The sequence below is a fragment of the Peromyscus eremicus genome, chromosome 23, assembly GCF_949786415.1.
Source record: "Peromyscus eremicus chromosome 23, PerEre_H2_v1, whole genome shotgun sequence".
Taxonomy (NCBI): Eukaryota; Metazoa; Chordata; class Mammalia; order Rodentia; family Cricetidae; genus Peromyscus; species Peromyscus eremicus.
Window position 1 is genome coordinate 34129883 of NC_081438.1, and position 14189 is coordinate 34144071.

The 14189-nt window shown below is 43.3% G+C and overlaps 1 protein-coding gene across 2 annotated transcripts in view; it reads left to right on the top strand.

Annotated features, from left to right (window-relative positions):
* Window positions 1-14189, top strand: part of Cyth3 (cytohesin 3) — a 91049-nt gene that overhangs the window by 54673 nt on the left and 22187 nt on the right. For both annotated transcript variants that reach the window (XM_059249523.1, XM_059249524.1), the window contains exons 2-4: window positions 10737-10819; window positions 12608-12672; window positions 13090-13156. In XM_059249523.1, the coding sequence (XP_059105506.1) occupies window positions 10737-10819; window positions 12608-12672; window positions 13090-13156 (215 nt within the window). The remainder of the gene's footprint in view (window positions 1-10736; window positions 10820-12607; window positions 12673-13089; window positions 13157-14189) is intronic.

A 14189-nucleotide genomic window follows, 5' to 3' on the forward strand; every position in this document is an offset into this window, starting at 1 on the left:
TCTTCTGTTATTTAGGGTAGAAAGTCTCACTGCCCACTGTTTATTTTTCAAGTATTCTTCAAAATCTTAAATTATTTCTTGTTTTCATTAAAAACAGTACTTATTTTAAAATTTCAAAATTAAGAGATTTGATTAACTTTTAAAAATAGTAGTATTGCTTATTTACAGATGAGAATATTGAGTCACATAAAGGTAAGTAGCTCAAGGTCACACAGCTAATAATGTGGTAGACATACGATTTGAGACATAGCATTTCTGTGAGATTCAGTTTTCTTCAATTTTTTTTTTTTGTTTTTTTAGCCAAGGTCTCTGGTGCACTATCACATCTGGCTTTCATTTTCCTGATTATTGTCTGCTTTATATTGCTGTTACAAAGTACTCAAGACAATGTACAGGAAGAAAAGTCTGTTCTGCTTCCCAGTTTCATCCATGCTGTAGACCTGTGGTGAGGCAGAAACATAGTGAGAAGGATGCAGTGGAGGAAAGCTGTTCACCTCAAGGCTGCCAGGAAGCAGAGAGTAAGAAAGAGGCTGGGGCCCTTTCTGGGGCCCACTCCCAGTGACCAATTACTCCAATCAGGCCCCACCCCTAAAAGGATTCACTACTTCTCAATAAGGTCATCAGATTATGAATGTGTGAGTGGATTAACCCATGGATGAGGTCAGAGCCTCCATGATCTAGTTCCCTTTCAAAAGCTCCAGCTCTGAATAGTGCGGCATTGGGGATCAAGTCCTCAACACGGGAACCACGAGAGAAACTAGTCCAGATCCAAACCACAGCACTGCTTCCAAGTATGCCCATGTTGTCCATGCGTTTGGATTTCCATGTTCCCCAGTACATCTTAGCAGTGATTCTCAATTTTTCATGTTTAATACAATCATTCCACAAGCTCTTTAAAATTCAGAATCCTTGAAATCGTGCCTGGAGGTTCTGACTTGAAAGGTCTGGAACAAGGTCTGGGAACTGTGTTTCAAACATGCACTTCTGTGTGTGAATGTGTATGTGTACGTGTGTGGGGATGCATGGAGACCAGAGGACTGTGTCAGGTGTCTTTACCTTACTTTGGGGATAGGGTCTCTCACTGTACCTGGAGCTTTTCTAGTTGACCAGGTTAGATGGCTGCTAATTCCTCAGGGATCCTCCTGCCTCTGCCTCCCCAGCCATGAGATTACAAGTGTACACAGTTGTACCTGGCTTTTTATGTAGGTGTTGGGAACCCAGACTCCAGTCATCGTACTTGTGCAGTAAGCACTTATTTACTGAGCATCTTCCAGATATGTGTTTCTGGTGGAGGTTTACAGACCACATGATAAAAAACTGCTACTGAAAATTGGCTAGAATCAGACATGTTTTGTTGCAGATTTTAGAGAGCTGGCTGAGTTCTTGTTTCTTGTGTTTAGTTTTGCTGAATGGAGCCAGGGAGTAAACTGCCCTCTATCACTGCCTTCAGTAACACATGACTATAGTGCTTCTTCTGTTCCTTGGTGGTGGTTGACTGCATCACCAAACAGGAAGAGCAATAATTGTGGGTTGGTATGCCAGTTGTCAAGAGGATGTTTATGTGGAGTCCAAAAGGCTAACTTGGGGACATTGCAATGACAGTTTTTTGTTTTTGTTTTTGTTTTTTAATATGCAACACTGTGTCTAAAGACAAGGCAGCCATTTAAAAATTATAATAATTGCTCTGATTCTCAATTTTTTGCTGTTTTTTTTTATCTATACAATGTGCTAGTTTATTTATTTATTTAAAAAATTCAAGACAGGGTTTCTTTGTTTAACACTCTTGGCTGTTCTGGAGCTTGCTTTGTAGACCAGACTGACTTAGAATTCAGAGATCCACCTGCTTTTGCTTTCCAGGTGCTGGGATTAAAGGTATGAACCACCACCGCCCAGCACTAATGTGCTAATTTTTAAACTATTTTGTCTACTGTGAAATAAAAGTAATAACTTTGGGTAGAAAAAAATGGGCTATTCCATACAAAGTTAGCATTCTTGATAGCTGCAAGTCATGATTAACACTGGTTCTTACTGTCTGGTTCTCAGATGCTATTTTAGTGCCTTTATTTTTTAGGAAACATTTTTCTGTCAAGGGTTGAAAGGAGTCAACTATTCAGGTGTAGACTTTAAAAATTTTAAGAAGTGAGTGTGTGTGTGTGTGTGTGTGTGTGTGTGTGTGTGTGTGTGTGTATGCTTGTATGTGTGATGCATGTGCCCATGTGTGCACATGTGCAGGCCAGAGTAGATTCTTAGACAGAACCTCTCTCTGAACCAGAAGTTTGCTGGTTGGGCTGGGCTGGCTGGTCATGGGCTCTTGGGATCACCCGTCTCCACAGCTCTGATGCCAGGGTTATAGGCTTACATAGCCGTGCCTGGATTCTTAGATGGGTGCCGGGGATTTGAACTCAGGCCCTCACGTTTGCAGAGCCAGCACTCTAACCCACTAGTCATGCCCTAGTCCCTAGATGGAGACTCTTAAGGGTAAGAAGGTGTATGCTATAGATTGGGTTGCAAAGACTTGCCAAAGTCTCGTATGGTAAAGACTTAGTTCCCAGTATGGCACTTTTAAGAGATGGTGAACCTTGAAGAAATGAGGCCTAGAGGGAGGCTATAGTTCATCAGAGGTGTGCTTTTGAAGGAGACTTTTAGATTCTTGTTTTTTCCTTTCTCTTGTCCATTCCTGGCCATGAAGTAGTTTCATTTTGACCATTTGTCCGTTGTCCCAAGCCCAGAAGCAACAGGGCCAAATAACTGGACTAAAACCTCCGAAACTCCAAGCCAGAATAAACCTTTTCTCTTGTAGCTGATTATCTTGGATGTTTGTCGTGGTGACAAGAATCTGACTAACACAGTACCCAAATGCTAAGTGTACCCTAGAGCTCAGCTGTCTTGTGTCTGTATGTGCTGGATACACGCACTGTGTAGTGACCACCCACGTCGAAATAGAGTACTTGGCAACACCACAGAAGCTCTGCCATGCCCTTTCTCAGGCAGCACCTTCCACCCCCAGATTAACCACTGCTCAGATTTCTATCACCATGAATTTTTTTTGTCTGTTCTTGGCCTATTCTCAATGTTCCCTATAAAAATGTGGTCTTGGGGGCTGGAGAGATGGCTCAGCAGTTAAGAGCTTGCTTCTCTTACAGAGGACCCAAGTCAGTTGCCAGCACCCACGTAGTGGCTTATAACTACGTGTAGCTCCAGTTGCAGGGGATCTGATGGCCTCTTCTTACCTCTCTCGCACATATATGGTGCACACACACAGGCACATGTGTGCGTGTGTCTCCCTCTCTGTTTTCCCTCTCCCCTAACTCTGGGAATGTGGATTCAGTCCCTCATTGAGGCTTACACCCTGAGGCATCCCTCCCTACTACTTTCTGTGCTTTCATTTTAGTTGTTAATACTATGTGTGTTGTAAATGTGCCTCTTCTACATAAAAACTTAGCTGTATTTTTTGTTCAGGTTTTAAACTTAACCTTTTTCCTTTTATACTTATTAAGTACCAGTTACACTTTACTGCATATCACATTCTCTGGAGCAGTTGTTATAAACTGCAGTAGCATGTTGTCCCCTGATTTGTTGGGTTCAGTCATCTTGCTACATTCAGCTGGCAAGTCATGTGGGGGTTGAACTCATCCCACACCTTGGTGTTTGGAGACTTAGCTGAGGCCACTGTAACAGCTGGGGTGTCTGCAGCTCTCCCTGTGGTTTCTTCCTTTGAGGCTGTGGGCTCTGTCTTCTCCAGAGTGTGGTGAGGTGTGAGGCTTTGTACAGACCTTAACCCTGCACATTGTCACATCTGTCCTCGTCTCTTGGTCAGAGGAAGTTTCTAAGATAGTCTGGAGTCACTGGTGAGAAACAGATTCCCTTTCATGACCATAAGTTATGAGAAACTGTAAGTTCCTGTGGACTTGTTTTTCTCTCTCCAACAGTAGAAAACAATACACTATTTTTTTCCTGCTTTGACTTTATATTTTGTGTTTCAAATGACACTGTGTCTCTTGTCTTTGTTTATTTTATGGTGCTGGAGGAAGAAGCCAGGGCCCCCACCTTGGCCGCTTGTCTTTTTTGTGTTGATGTTTTCCTCTCGTTCTGATCTTTATCCACCCTCCCATCACTGGGATTTGAAACTCAATTCCTTTCCTGCTTAGCCTAGACGGTTAAGTATAAAATCTTGTCAAGTCTCCAGCTTCTGGTTTATAACTCTCCAGAGCTTGAGAGAAGCCTGTTTGTGTTCCTGTCCATTGGCTGTTCTTGCCGTTTCCTAGTTCTTCATCTGTGAGATGCTGTCTGTGTAGCTGGCTTTCCCTCAGAGTGGATCGAGGAAGCCTGGGATTATTTTCTCTGGCTTCCCTCACCACCTGTCCCAGATCTTTTCTCTCAATAGTCATTCTTTCACGGTTTCCTTTAACAGTGGTGCACAGGTGGCAAATGATTCAGTCTTTGTTTGTCTTTAATTGTTGTTTTACTTAATTCAGAGAAGACTAGGCAAGTGTCCTGGAACACTAAAGAGAGAGAGAGAGAGAGAGAGTGTGGCGACTGAAGGGTGACCAGTGTCAGGAGCTGACACTGTTCCTGTATCCGCTAGGGAGTCACATGTGACCTTGAAGCTCTCAGTCCCTACCTGGCCCTGGGGCTCAGGCCAGCAGCCTGGCCAGCTGGAGCCCTCCCCACCATGCCTTCCTGCTGTAGTCATCATGTGACTGGCCAAGTGACCCACTTGGATGTGAGTGTTTGGACTGGCTTATCACCTGCTGGAGGTCAAGTGGCTCTTGGTGATGAGATCCAAAACTTAGTGCTTGCTCCTGTTGGCCCCCAGCTGTCCCTTTGTTCTTGCTGTCAAATTTCCCTGGTGGTTGTTCTGAGCCCAAGCATTTTGGAATTCAGGAAAGGTATTGCTTCTGTGTGCAGAGTTCCTATTTAGTGAATCAGCAGAGACCAGTGTCGCAGGCTCATGCCTTGCCAGTATCCTGTAGGACTGGCATATCCCTGAACAGACCAAAAAAATATAAAAAATACTACCAAATGGCAACAGGAAAGTTAGCCATGATGCATTAGTGTTGATTATTTGAAATGAGAGTAAACTTAAAAGTTACAGTGTTTTCAGTCTGCAGCTGAGAGTAAAAAACATATGGTTAAGTAATCAAGTTAAGTAATCAAATTTCTGTTCATTGAATAATTTGTTAAGTTATCATATTTGACTTCTAGTCCCTAAAACATATTGTTCCTGGTCACAGTTCATAAGTCTGGGATCTTATCTTTTCTCAGGAGAGTTGTAGAGCAGAATGTTAATTTTCTGGAAGGTGTGTGTGAGAAGACACACAGAGAGAATGTATGTGTGTGGCAGTGAGAAAATGAGTTATAAGGGTAGCCTTAGGTCAACAACAACCCAGAACCAAGAAAATCACAGCTTCTTGGTACCTATAATTTGTCACACAATGAGACTGTTCATATAATTTCATTGTTAAGAAGCCCTTTCTCATCTTTAAGATGCTCTTTATTTTCTAGTATCAGTATACATTTTAAATACCAGTACATTTTCTAAACTATGTACAAAAGTCCCCTATTTTTCATTGATTCTGAGATGTAAATATTTCTACATTTCAGTGTTTGTGAGAGATAGGATATGATTGATGAATTCTTGAATTTTATTAAATGTGGTAAACAAAGCAGTAATTCCACTTTCTCAATTCAATATTGTTATTGCAAAATTTGTTAGTTGCAGTCGGGAGATGGTGGTGTATGCCTTTTTGCCCCCCCCCCCCCAAATCCGAGCTGAGGACTGAACCCAGGGCCTTGTACTTATTAGGCAAGCGCTCTACCACTGAGCCAAATCCCCAACCCCAGTGTATGCCTTTAACCCAGCACTTGGGAGTTCGAGGGCAGCCTGATCTACAGAATGAGTTCCAGGACAGCCAGGGCTACATAGAGAAACCCTGTCTGGAAGAACAAATACAAAACAAAAAAACAAAACAAAACCTCTTAGTTGCTTCAGGGTTTGTGTGTGGGGGTTGCGGGGTAGAGGGGGTATGGGGTCTGTGTTTCTATGTGGAGGCATGTGTAGAGGACAAAGGAAGATGTTCAGTGTCCTGTCTTACTTGAGCCATGTAGGTGGCCAGTAAGCCCTAGTCACCCTCCTACCTCTGTCTTCCACAGTGCTGGGGTTGCAGGTGTGCACAGCCACACCAGCTTCTTATGTGGGTGCTAGGAATTTGCACTCAGGTCCGCATGCTGGCATAGCAAGTGCTTTTACCCACTCAGCCATCTTCCCAACCACTGTACTATATTCTGTTTTTAAAGACAGTGGTGGTTATCTGTTTAGTATATGCTCATTCTGCCTTATGTATGTCTGTCCACCATGTATGTGCTTAGTGCCTGCAGAGACCAGAAGAGGGTATCAGATCTCCTGGAGTTACATATGGTTGTGAGCTGCCAAGTGGACTCTGGGAGTTGAACCCAGGTCCTCTGCCAGTGCTCTTAACCTCCGAGCCATCTCTCCAGCCCTATAATATGTGCTTTCAACTTATCATAGTCTCCCATTTCTCATACAGGAAACGTATAACATTTCTCATACAGGAAAATAGTATTTTTTTCTCCTGTTTTTGTTGCCATTGTGCTTTTGAGGCAAGGTCTCACTGTAGCTCTAGCTGGCCTTGAACTTCACTTGGTTCTCTGACACCGTTTTCTGAGTGCTGGTGTGCACTACTATGTCTAAGTAGGTTAAGTTCATAGCTATGTGCTTTTATTTCTTCCTCCTAGTCCTCTGTTCTTTTTCTTTTACATAAGTGCTAAACCAATATCCTTTTTGCATTTGTTTTCAACAGCAGCAGTAAATCTTTTTAGGAGATTTGCATCAGGACTGGAAAACTTTTGCTCACACAGCTACCCTTTGAGCACTTGACGTTGTTTCGTATAGATTTTCATTTGATACCCCTTTGCGCACCCACCTGCAGATCTGTTAAAGATGAATTATTTTGCTGGGAGGTGGTGGCGCACACCTTTAATCCCAGCACTTGGGAGGCAGAGCCAGGTGGATCTCTTGTGAGTTCGAAGCCAGCCTGGTCTACAGAGCAAGATCCAGGACAGGCACCAAAACTACACTAAGAAACCCTGTCTCAAAAAAACAAAAAACAAACAAACAAACAAAGGAATTATTTTAAGTTTTATTGTCTGAAAAGTAGCTTGTTTCACCTTTTTTCCTGAAAGCTATTTTACAGGGTTTGGAATTTTGTTTACTTTCCCCCTCATTTTGGACAAAATTTTAAGTCCAATTTTAGTTACCCATCATGGCTGGCAGCAGATTTCACCAACTCTAAGGTGCTTTGATTTTTGCAAATCTTCGTTTGAGGCAAGGACTGGACCAGGACATGAATTTGTTCTGAATCTTCTCTGAAGCCGTGCCAGCAGCAGAAACACAGGATTTCCTGCCTTCCATTCTGTTTTTCCATTGTGAAAACATTTAAGTTTGCTATCCAGAATTCAAACCAAAATATTGAAACTATACCTGTTGTTACAACTATCATAGACTCATGTTTTGGGTCCTGTTGCTTTCCTAGAGGTCACCAAGTCTATGCAAATAAAGAACACATGTGGTCAGAATTCTATGGTAAATGCAACCTGCTTCAGGGGATTTCACAGCCAGACTAGTCATTGTAGTTAATTAGCCTTTGTTTTGTTTTGTTTTACAAGCACATATATTTTAATTATTCATGGTAAATAAGAGAGAAATTTAAATCCATTTGAGAAAAATGAAAATTACAAGAATTTCTATAGAAAATACAACCTCAGGTGTTAAAAGCTTAACATAAACCAACTGCATAAAAATCAGCATTTAGAACACTCAGAAATAGTAATATTAGTAGGGAAAAGGGAAAAAATGAGAGAGAGGGGCTGAGGCAAGACAATGAAACATGAATGGGAATCTTCAAAGGCGTTTTTAGAAACAGGAATTCATAGCAAGAAACAAACACAAACCTGACCAGGAATGAGACCTTGGATACAGCAGATTCAGAGTTGGAATAAAACAAAGAACAAATTAAAAAACTACAGCCCAAATCCCCAGATCTTAAATAGCTTAATCCAGATGTTACTATCTACCTCCATTCAGAATGAAATGTGAGAAACACAGGTCAGAGGTGTAGACTTTCAGAACTGTTCACTCTGTAAAGCCAGTGTTAGGAAAACAATTTTGTTTACAAAACATACCTGTTAACATGAAAAAGTTGTGTGTCACAAGTTTTATGTGAGGTGTACTTATACATGATCAGCAGGTCTCAAACTTTCTTAGTGAGTGGATCTTGAAATGATTGGCTTCCCAACCTCCTGGTGTTCCGAGATGGGGCAGTTGTGCCCAGTGGTTGTCAAGCTTCCCTGTTCTACTCCTGAAAACAAAACTGGTGGTTCTCTCAGTACCTCCTTCTGCAGGCCACTGTGGTTTAAAACACTGCAACCTCTGGGAAGATTCATCAAAGAATCCTCTTGCTTTAAGCCATTTTAAAAGTATAGATCCTGTCCATTCACAGTGAGAACACGCAGGATAGACCGGGTAAGCTACCAGTGTGAACATGCTCAGGGTAGTATCTTCCCTGCTTCTCTGCCTTGACTGCTCTGGTGTCATGAGGATGTGCTTCTCACCCATACCTCCATATTTACTGCTCTGGCCTTTGGTGTAGAATATGGTGAAATGTTACAAATTGAGCAGTCTCCAACTTTTGCAGCCTACCCACCAACCTAAAAAACTGGGTGAGTTCAAGGCCAACCTGGCAAACTTAGCAAGACTGTCTCAAAATAGAGAAAGGGTTGGGAGTGTAGCTCAGTTGCCTGGCATGTGCAAGGCACATGTGTTCATTTGTCCAGTGATTCAGAGTCACGGACACCTGTGAACTGCCTGATGTGGGATCAAACTCTGAGCCTCTTGATGGAGCAGTATGTGCTCTTAACTGCTGAGCATCTTTGCAGCACCATTATGTCTTCAATATCTCTTCTCTAGGGAAAATCATCTCATCTCTCTTGGCCTCAGTTATACAATAGAGATAGTAATGGCTGTCTTCATGGTGTTTTGAGGGTTCAGTTGTTTTATAGCCCTGTTTAGTTGCTCTTCCCTTTGTAATATCTTGGCAGAGAAGATCGCCTAAGGACATTGCTAAGGTGTCATTCAGTTTCAGTGCAGAGCTAGTAGAGGAAGGAGGAAGTTAGTAATATGACGTAGTCTTTGCTTCCCACCTTTATTCCACGTTCTTCCTTCTCTCCCTAAAGGCCATGCTTATTATGAGCTCTGTAATTGTTCTAATTATTTTATGACATGTATTTATATGCCTATGATGGTTAGTTTTTTCTTTTTTAAAGTTATTTTTATGTAAACTGGTGTTTTCTCTGCACGTATGTCTGTGTGAGGGTGTTGGATCCCCTGGAGCTAGAGTTACAGACAGTTGTGAGCTGCCACGTGGTTGCTGGGAATTGAACCCAGGTCCTATGGAAGAACAGCCAGTACTCTTAACCTCTAAGCCATCTCTCCATCCCTATGATGATTAGTTTTAATTATCAACTTGACATAATCCAGAATCACCTGGGAAAGACGTTTCAATGACAAATTATCTAGATTAGCTTGGTTTGTGGTCATGGCTGTGAGGGATTTTCTTTATTGGGTTGAAGTGGGAAAGACCAACTCTGAATGGGCAGCACCATTTCATGGGCTGAGTCCTAGTCCATGAAATGAGCGTGGTAACACACTCATTGCTCTCTGCTCTTGACTATAGATGGGTGTTCAAACTCCCATGGCATCCCTATGACAATACATTGGAATTGTGGGCCAAATACACAAATGTCCTGAAATCACCTGTTTGTTGCTTGTAGTTTTTCATTCTCACTTTTGTGAGATTCTAGCACATTTACCCATCCTACTGTAGATGGACATTTAACTTCTTTGCTTTTAATCTATAAAATGTGCTTCTTCAACATCATTGTACTTCTTGATGCACTGCTAGAGAGTTTTCTACTGTATATACTTAAAAGAAAGCTGCTGGGCATGACATGTGTGTCCTTGATGCTGTCTGATGTACCTGAGTGCTTCCCGAAGTGTCTGTGTCCATTTGTGCTCCTCATGTCCTGCTCCCAGTCCCAGCCCCAGGCATTCTAATGAAATGAACATGCATTTTTATACTATCAGTTAGATATGCATAAGAAAGGCTGTAGTTCTGTAAGGCTTATGGTGGGGCTTGAGTGGGAGGCTAGCATCATGCCGCTTTCCCACTTTGTTTCTCACTCTGCAAGGTGTAACCACATTGACCTTTCTTAGCTTTGTGTATCTGGTTGGGTGCATGTTTTATGTGTTACAGATATAGCACTTTGAGAGTGAAAGGCTAAGAAACAGTTGAGAGCTGAGTACAGCAGGAAGGTCTTACTTAACCAGGTGTGCTGCTTGGCCAGTATCTGTAGTGCTACACGAGGCTACAGAGAAGTACCCCAGCATGTTAACCTCTCAGCGGGGCTCCGTGGGTGGGGAAGGTTGGTGGTAAGACTCTGGGCAGGCTAATCAGCATTTTGGTGGGGTAAGGTGTGTACAGATGTATGTAGCTTCTGTTTTCCTCTAGAGAAGCTGGCAGTCTCTGCGGGGTAGGGCTGAGGGTGGGTGGGGAAGTGAGCCAAGGGTAGATGCTTCCCACCTCTAGTCTCCAGCCTTGCCAGCTTTCCCCCCAAAGTTGTTGACCTTCCTTCCTTTCTTTCATTCTTCTTCTTTCCAGTGCCTGAAGACCTGTCATTAGAAGAGCGAGAAGAGCTTTTGGACATTCGTAGAAGAAAAAAGGAGCTTATTGATGACATTGAGGTAAAACACCAACAGCAAAGTGTCTACCTTGAATTTGTGTGGAATACTGATAGGGTAGCTTCAAGAAAATGGGAAAAGTGTGAACACCATGGAGACAGAGATATGAGTTCTCTGGGCCGAGGAGGCAAAGACTCCATCCCAGACAACACAAGCTCTGGAGCAGAGACGACAGTGGTGGGACCAGCATTCCTAGTAGTTGACTTGTGGCCCCAGTTACAAGTACTTAGATAGGTGCCTGCTACATTTTTGGCAGTCCGGTGTCCTTTGAGTGAACAGACAAACATATATTGGGTTCTAGCTGTATACTAAGTGCCTACTTGGTGGTGGTAGGAGCAGAATGACAAATTTAAACAAAGATGAATAAAACAGATGGATAAACACTGCCTCCCCACATTTGTGTACTTGACTCAGAGGCCGGGGCTGAGGGGTGTCCCACAGGAGGGGAAATGAATGAAGCCACAGTTTTAGAGCTAAAGTGTCTGATGCTTCAGAGACCACTCAGAGGCCTCATGGGTCCTTTGGTGTGAGGCTTCCTCAGGAAAGTGAGTCGTGTGGCCCTTTTTTGGGAAGCTTCATAGTCACTGTCATTGCCAAAGTAAATGTTGCCTCATAGGCCACTCACTGTAGAGCAGGCCTTGTCCTAGACAATGACTCCTTTCTAGGAACTTGTTTAAGTCTGAACTTGCTGGCACACACATAATAGGGTTCTGAATAAAATGTCTTTGTACTTGAGAGGTAATTGGTGGCAACTTTGGCTCAAGGTTAGCCTGCATTCTTGGAAAATTCTGCAACCCAGATAAGTCCTTTGTCTAAAGAATTAAGAGTGCATATCATGTGGACAGTAATGATCATACTGCTCAATAATATGGACTCTTCCCTGAACACTGGCTGCTTCATCCTGTCACCAAGGATGCTGTCTGAGGCTCAGGGAGGCTGGGAAGCTAGCCAGTAGGGAGTAAATAATTTCTGTCTCCTCTGCTTCTGATGTCTCTGAGTTGGACCTTGTCCTTGGGGGCTTCATCTCTCTCTCTTTTTAAAAAAATCATAATTATCACTTTAAATTTTTATTATTACTTTAAATTACATGTATATGTGTGGGTATATGCACATTAGTGCACATGCCCACAGAGGCCAGAGGAGTAGGATCCCCTGGAGCCGGACTGAAAGGTGATTGTAAGCCACCTGATACATGTGCTGGGAATTGAACTTATGTTCTCTGGAAGAGAGTTGTAGTGCATGCTCTTAACTTCTGAGCTGTTTCTGTAGCCACATGGAGTTCCATCTCTTGTGAAGTGATAGTCATGAGACTATTGACTGGCAAACCTGATGTCAACCTAGACATACCTAGGTTTCAGCTCCCCCTGAGAATTCAGGCTGCCCATGCCTCTGGTTGTGTGTAATGACTACAGTGAAGGGAGCTAAGGACCCACTGCTTGCTTTTATGTGAGTCTATTTTTTTTTTTGCTTCTTTCTTGGTTTTTCACACAAGTACTTCAGAACCTGCCTAGTGGACCCCAGTGATGTGTCTGATGAGAGATGGACAGGGTAGGGGGAGGGAGAGAGAGAGAGAGAGAGGGGGGGGGGAAGAGGAGAGAGAGGAGAGAGTTCCCTGTTCTATGCTGCCTCTGACATTGAGTCTACCTTACTTATACAGGTGTTAGGTTTTGGCCTTGTGATGCTCATATGGGTCCTTGGGAAAGCTTGTGCCTGGAAGACCAAGATGGTTCTGAACCTCTGAGTATAGGATAGTTTAGATACCCCATGATCCAATTCCTTCTTTTTTGACAGAGGCTGAAATATGAAATTGCAGAAGTGATGACAGAGATTGATAACTTAACTTCAGTGGAGGAAAGGTAAAGTGTTCATGACTGTACTTTGAGGTTACTCATTGGATACTCTTTATTCCCGCCACCTCCCTCTAGCTGAGCTCACCAGCGGGTTCAGGGCCGGGCTGGGGAGTGGGAGACTTTGGAGACGTCCGTCTGTCCCTCCTCCCTGCCTCCTGTGTTCTCGCCAGCTTTGTAGGCTCGGGACTCTGAGTTAACCTTTCTGTACCATGAGGAAGTCCATCTTTAATTTTTTTAGAAAGGCACTGCTTTTCACCAGTATCCTTTCTGAAGACGTGTTACTGAGGGTGGTGGGCTCTGCTGGACACCGTTGTTTTCTGTCTCGGCTTGACCTGAGGTGGAAAAGGCACAGGAGGGTGTGATTCTGCTGCACTCTGTGGAAGTTCTCACTAATGATTTTTTTAAATTGTTTAAAACCAATAGCAAAACTACTCAGAGGAACAAGCAAATAGCCATGGGAAGAAAGAAATTCAACATGGACCCCAAAAAGGTGAGAGTATAGTTCCAGCCTCCCAGTATGCAAATGATTGACTGGTTTTAGTGGCTGACTCCCTTGGAGCAGAGGTGATCACATCACCCTGTGAAAGGATGGAGGTGATGTTTCATTTTGTTACAAGCATGATGAAGCAGGTGCTTCTGGTTGAATTGTTACCTGGACCTAAAGGCCTTTCTCACGGTGTGGGGTCCTGAGTGCAGGTGCAATCAATGGAAGCCCCTGGGCTCAGTTTGTGGGGAACTCCAGGTCCAGATACTCTAGTCAGCCCCATGGTGTCTGCCCACCACATTCAAGGGAGTCAGTGTTTCCTCAGGCTCTGTCAAATTGCTTAATAGGTTTCACTGTGTGTCCCTTTTGACCTGAAATGTATTTTTTATGCTAATTGCTGGTTCTATTCAATTATTTATAATTAAGTTGCTCAATAAAAGTAAAAAGCTCATTCAGTCTGCATATGGCTTTTTGCTGGGGAAAAATACCAAAATCATTTGGTTGTAGACATGGTTGTGATACTTGCCTTAGTCAGCTGAGCTGTTGCACCAAAATACCACAGACTGAAAACCATGCCCGGTGATGCACGCTGTAACCCCAGCCCTGGAAGGCAGAAACAGGAGAACAAGAGGAGCAGAAGCTCAGCATCGTCTTGACCTACAAAGCCAGCTGCAGGCCAGCCTGGGATGCATAAAAAAATGCATAGAGCCTCCAGAAGGGTGGGGAGTGCACTTAAACAACACACATTTACTTCTCACAGTTGGAGGACTTCGGGTCTGAGATCACGGTTCTCGAATGATTGTGTTCCAGTGAGGTCTCTTCTCAGTGCAGATAGCCACCTTCTTACTGAATCCTCCACGTGAGGAGGGTGTGGCGCAAACTGACTTTAGAATTTCTCTTTTCATGAAGCCATAATCCCCCAACCCAAGGGTACCCAAATAAGCTTGTCCTACCCTGATTATCCTTCAGTCTCTACTTCCACAGGCACAAACCTACAACAATGTGTGAGTTTTGAGGGACACACATATTGAGTCTAAGG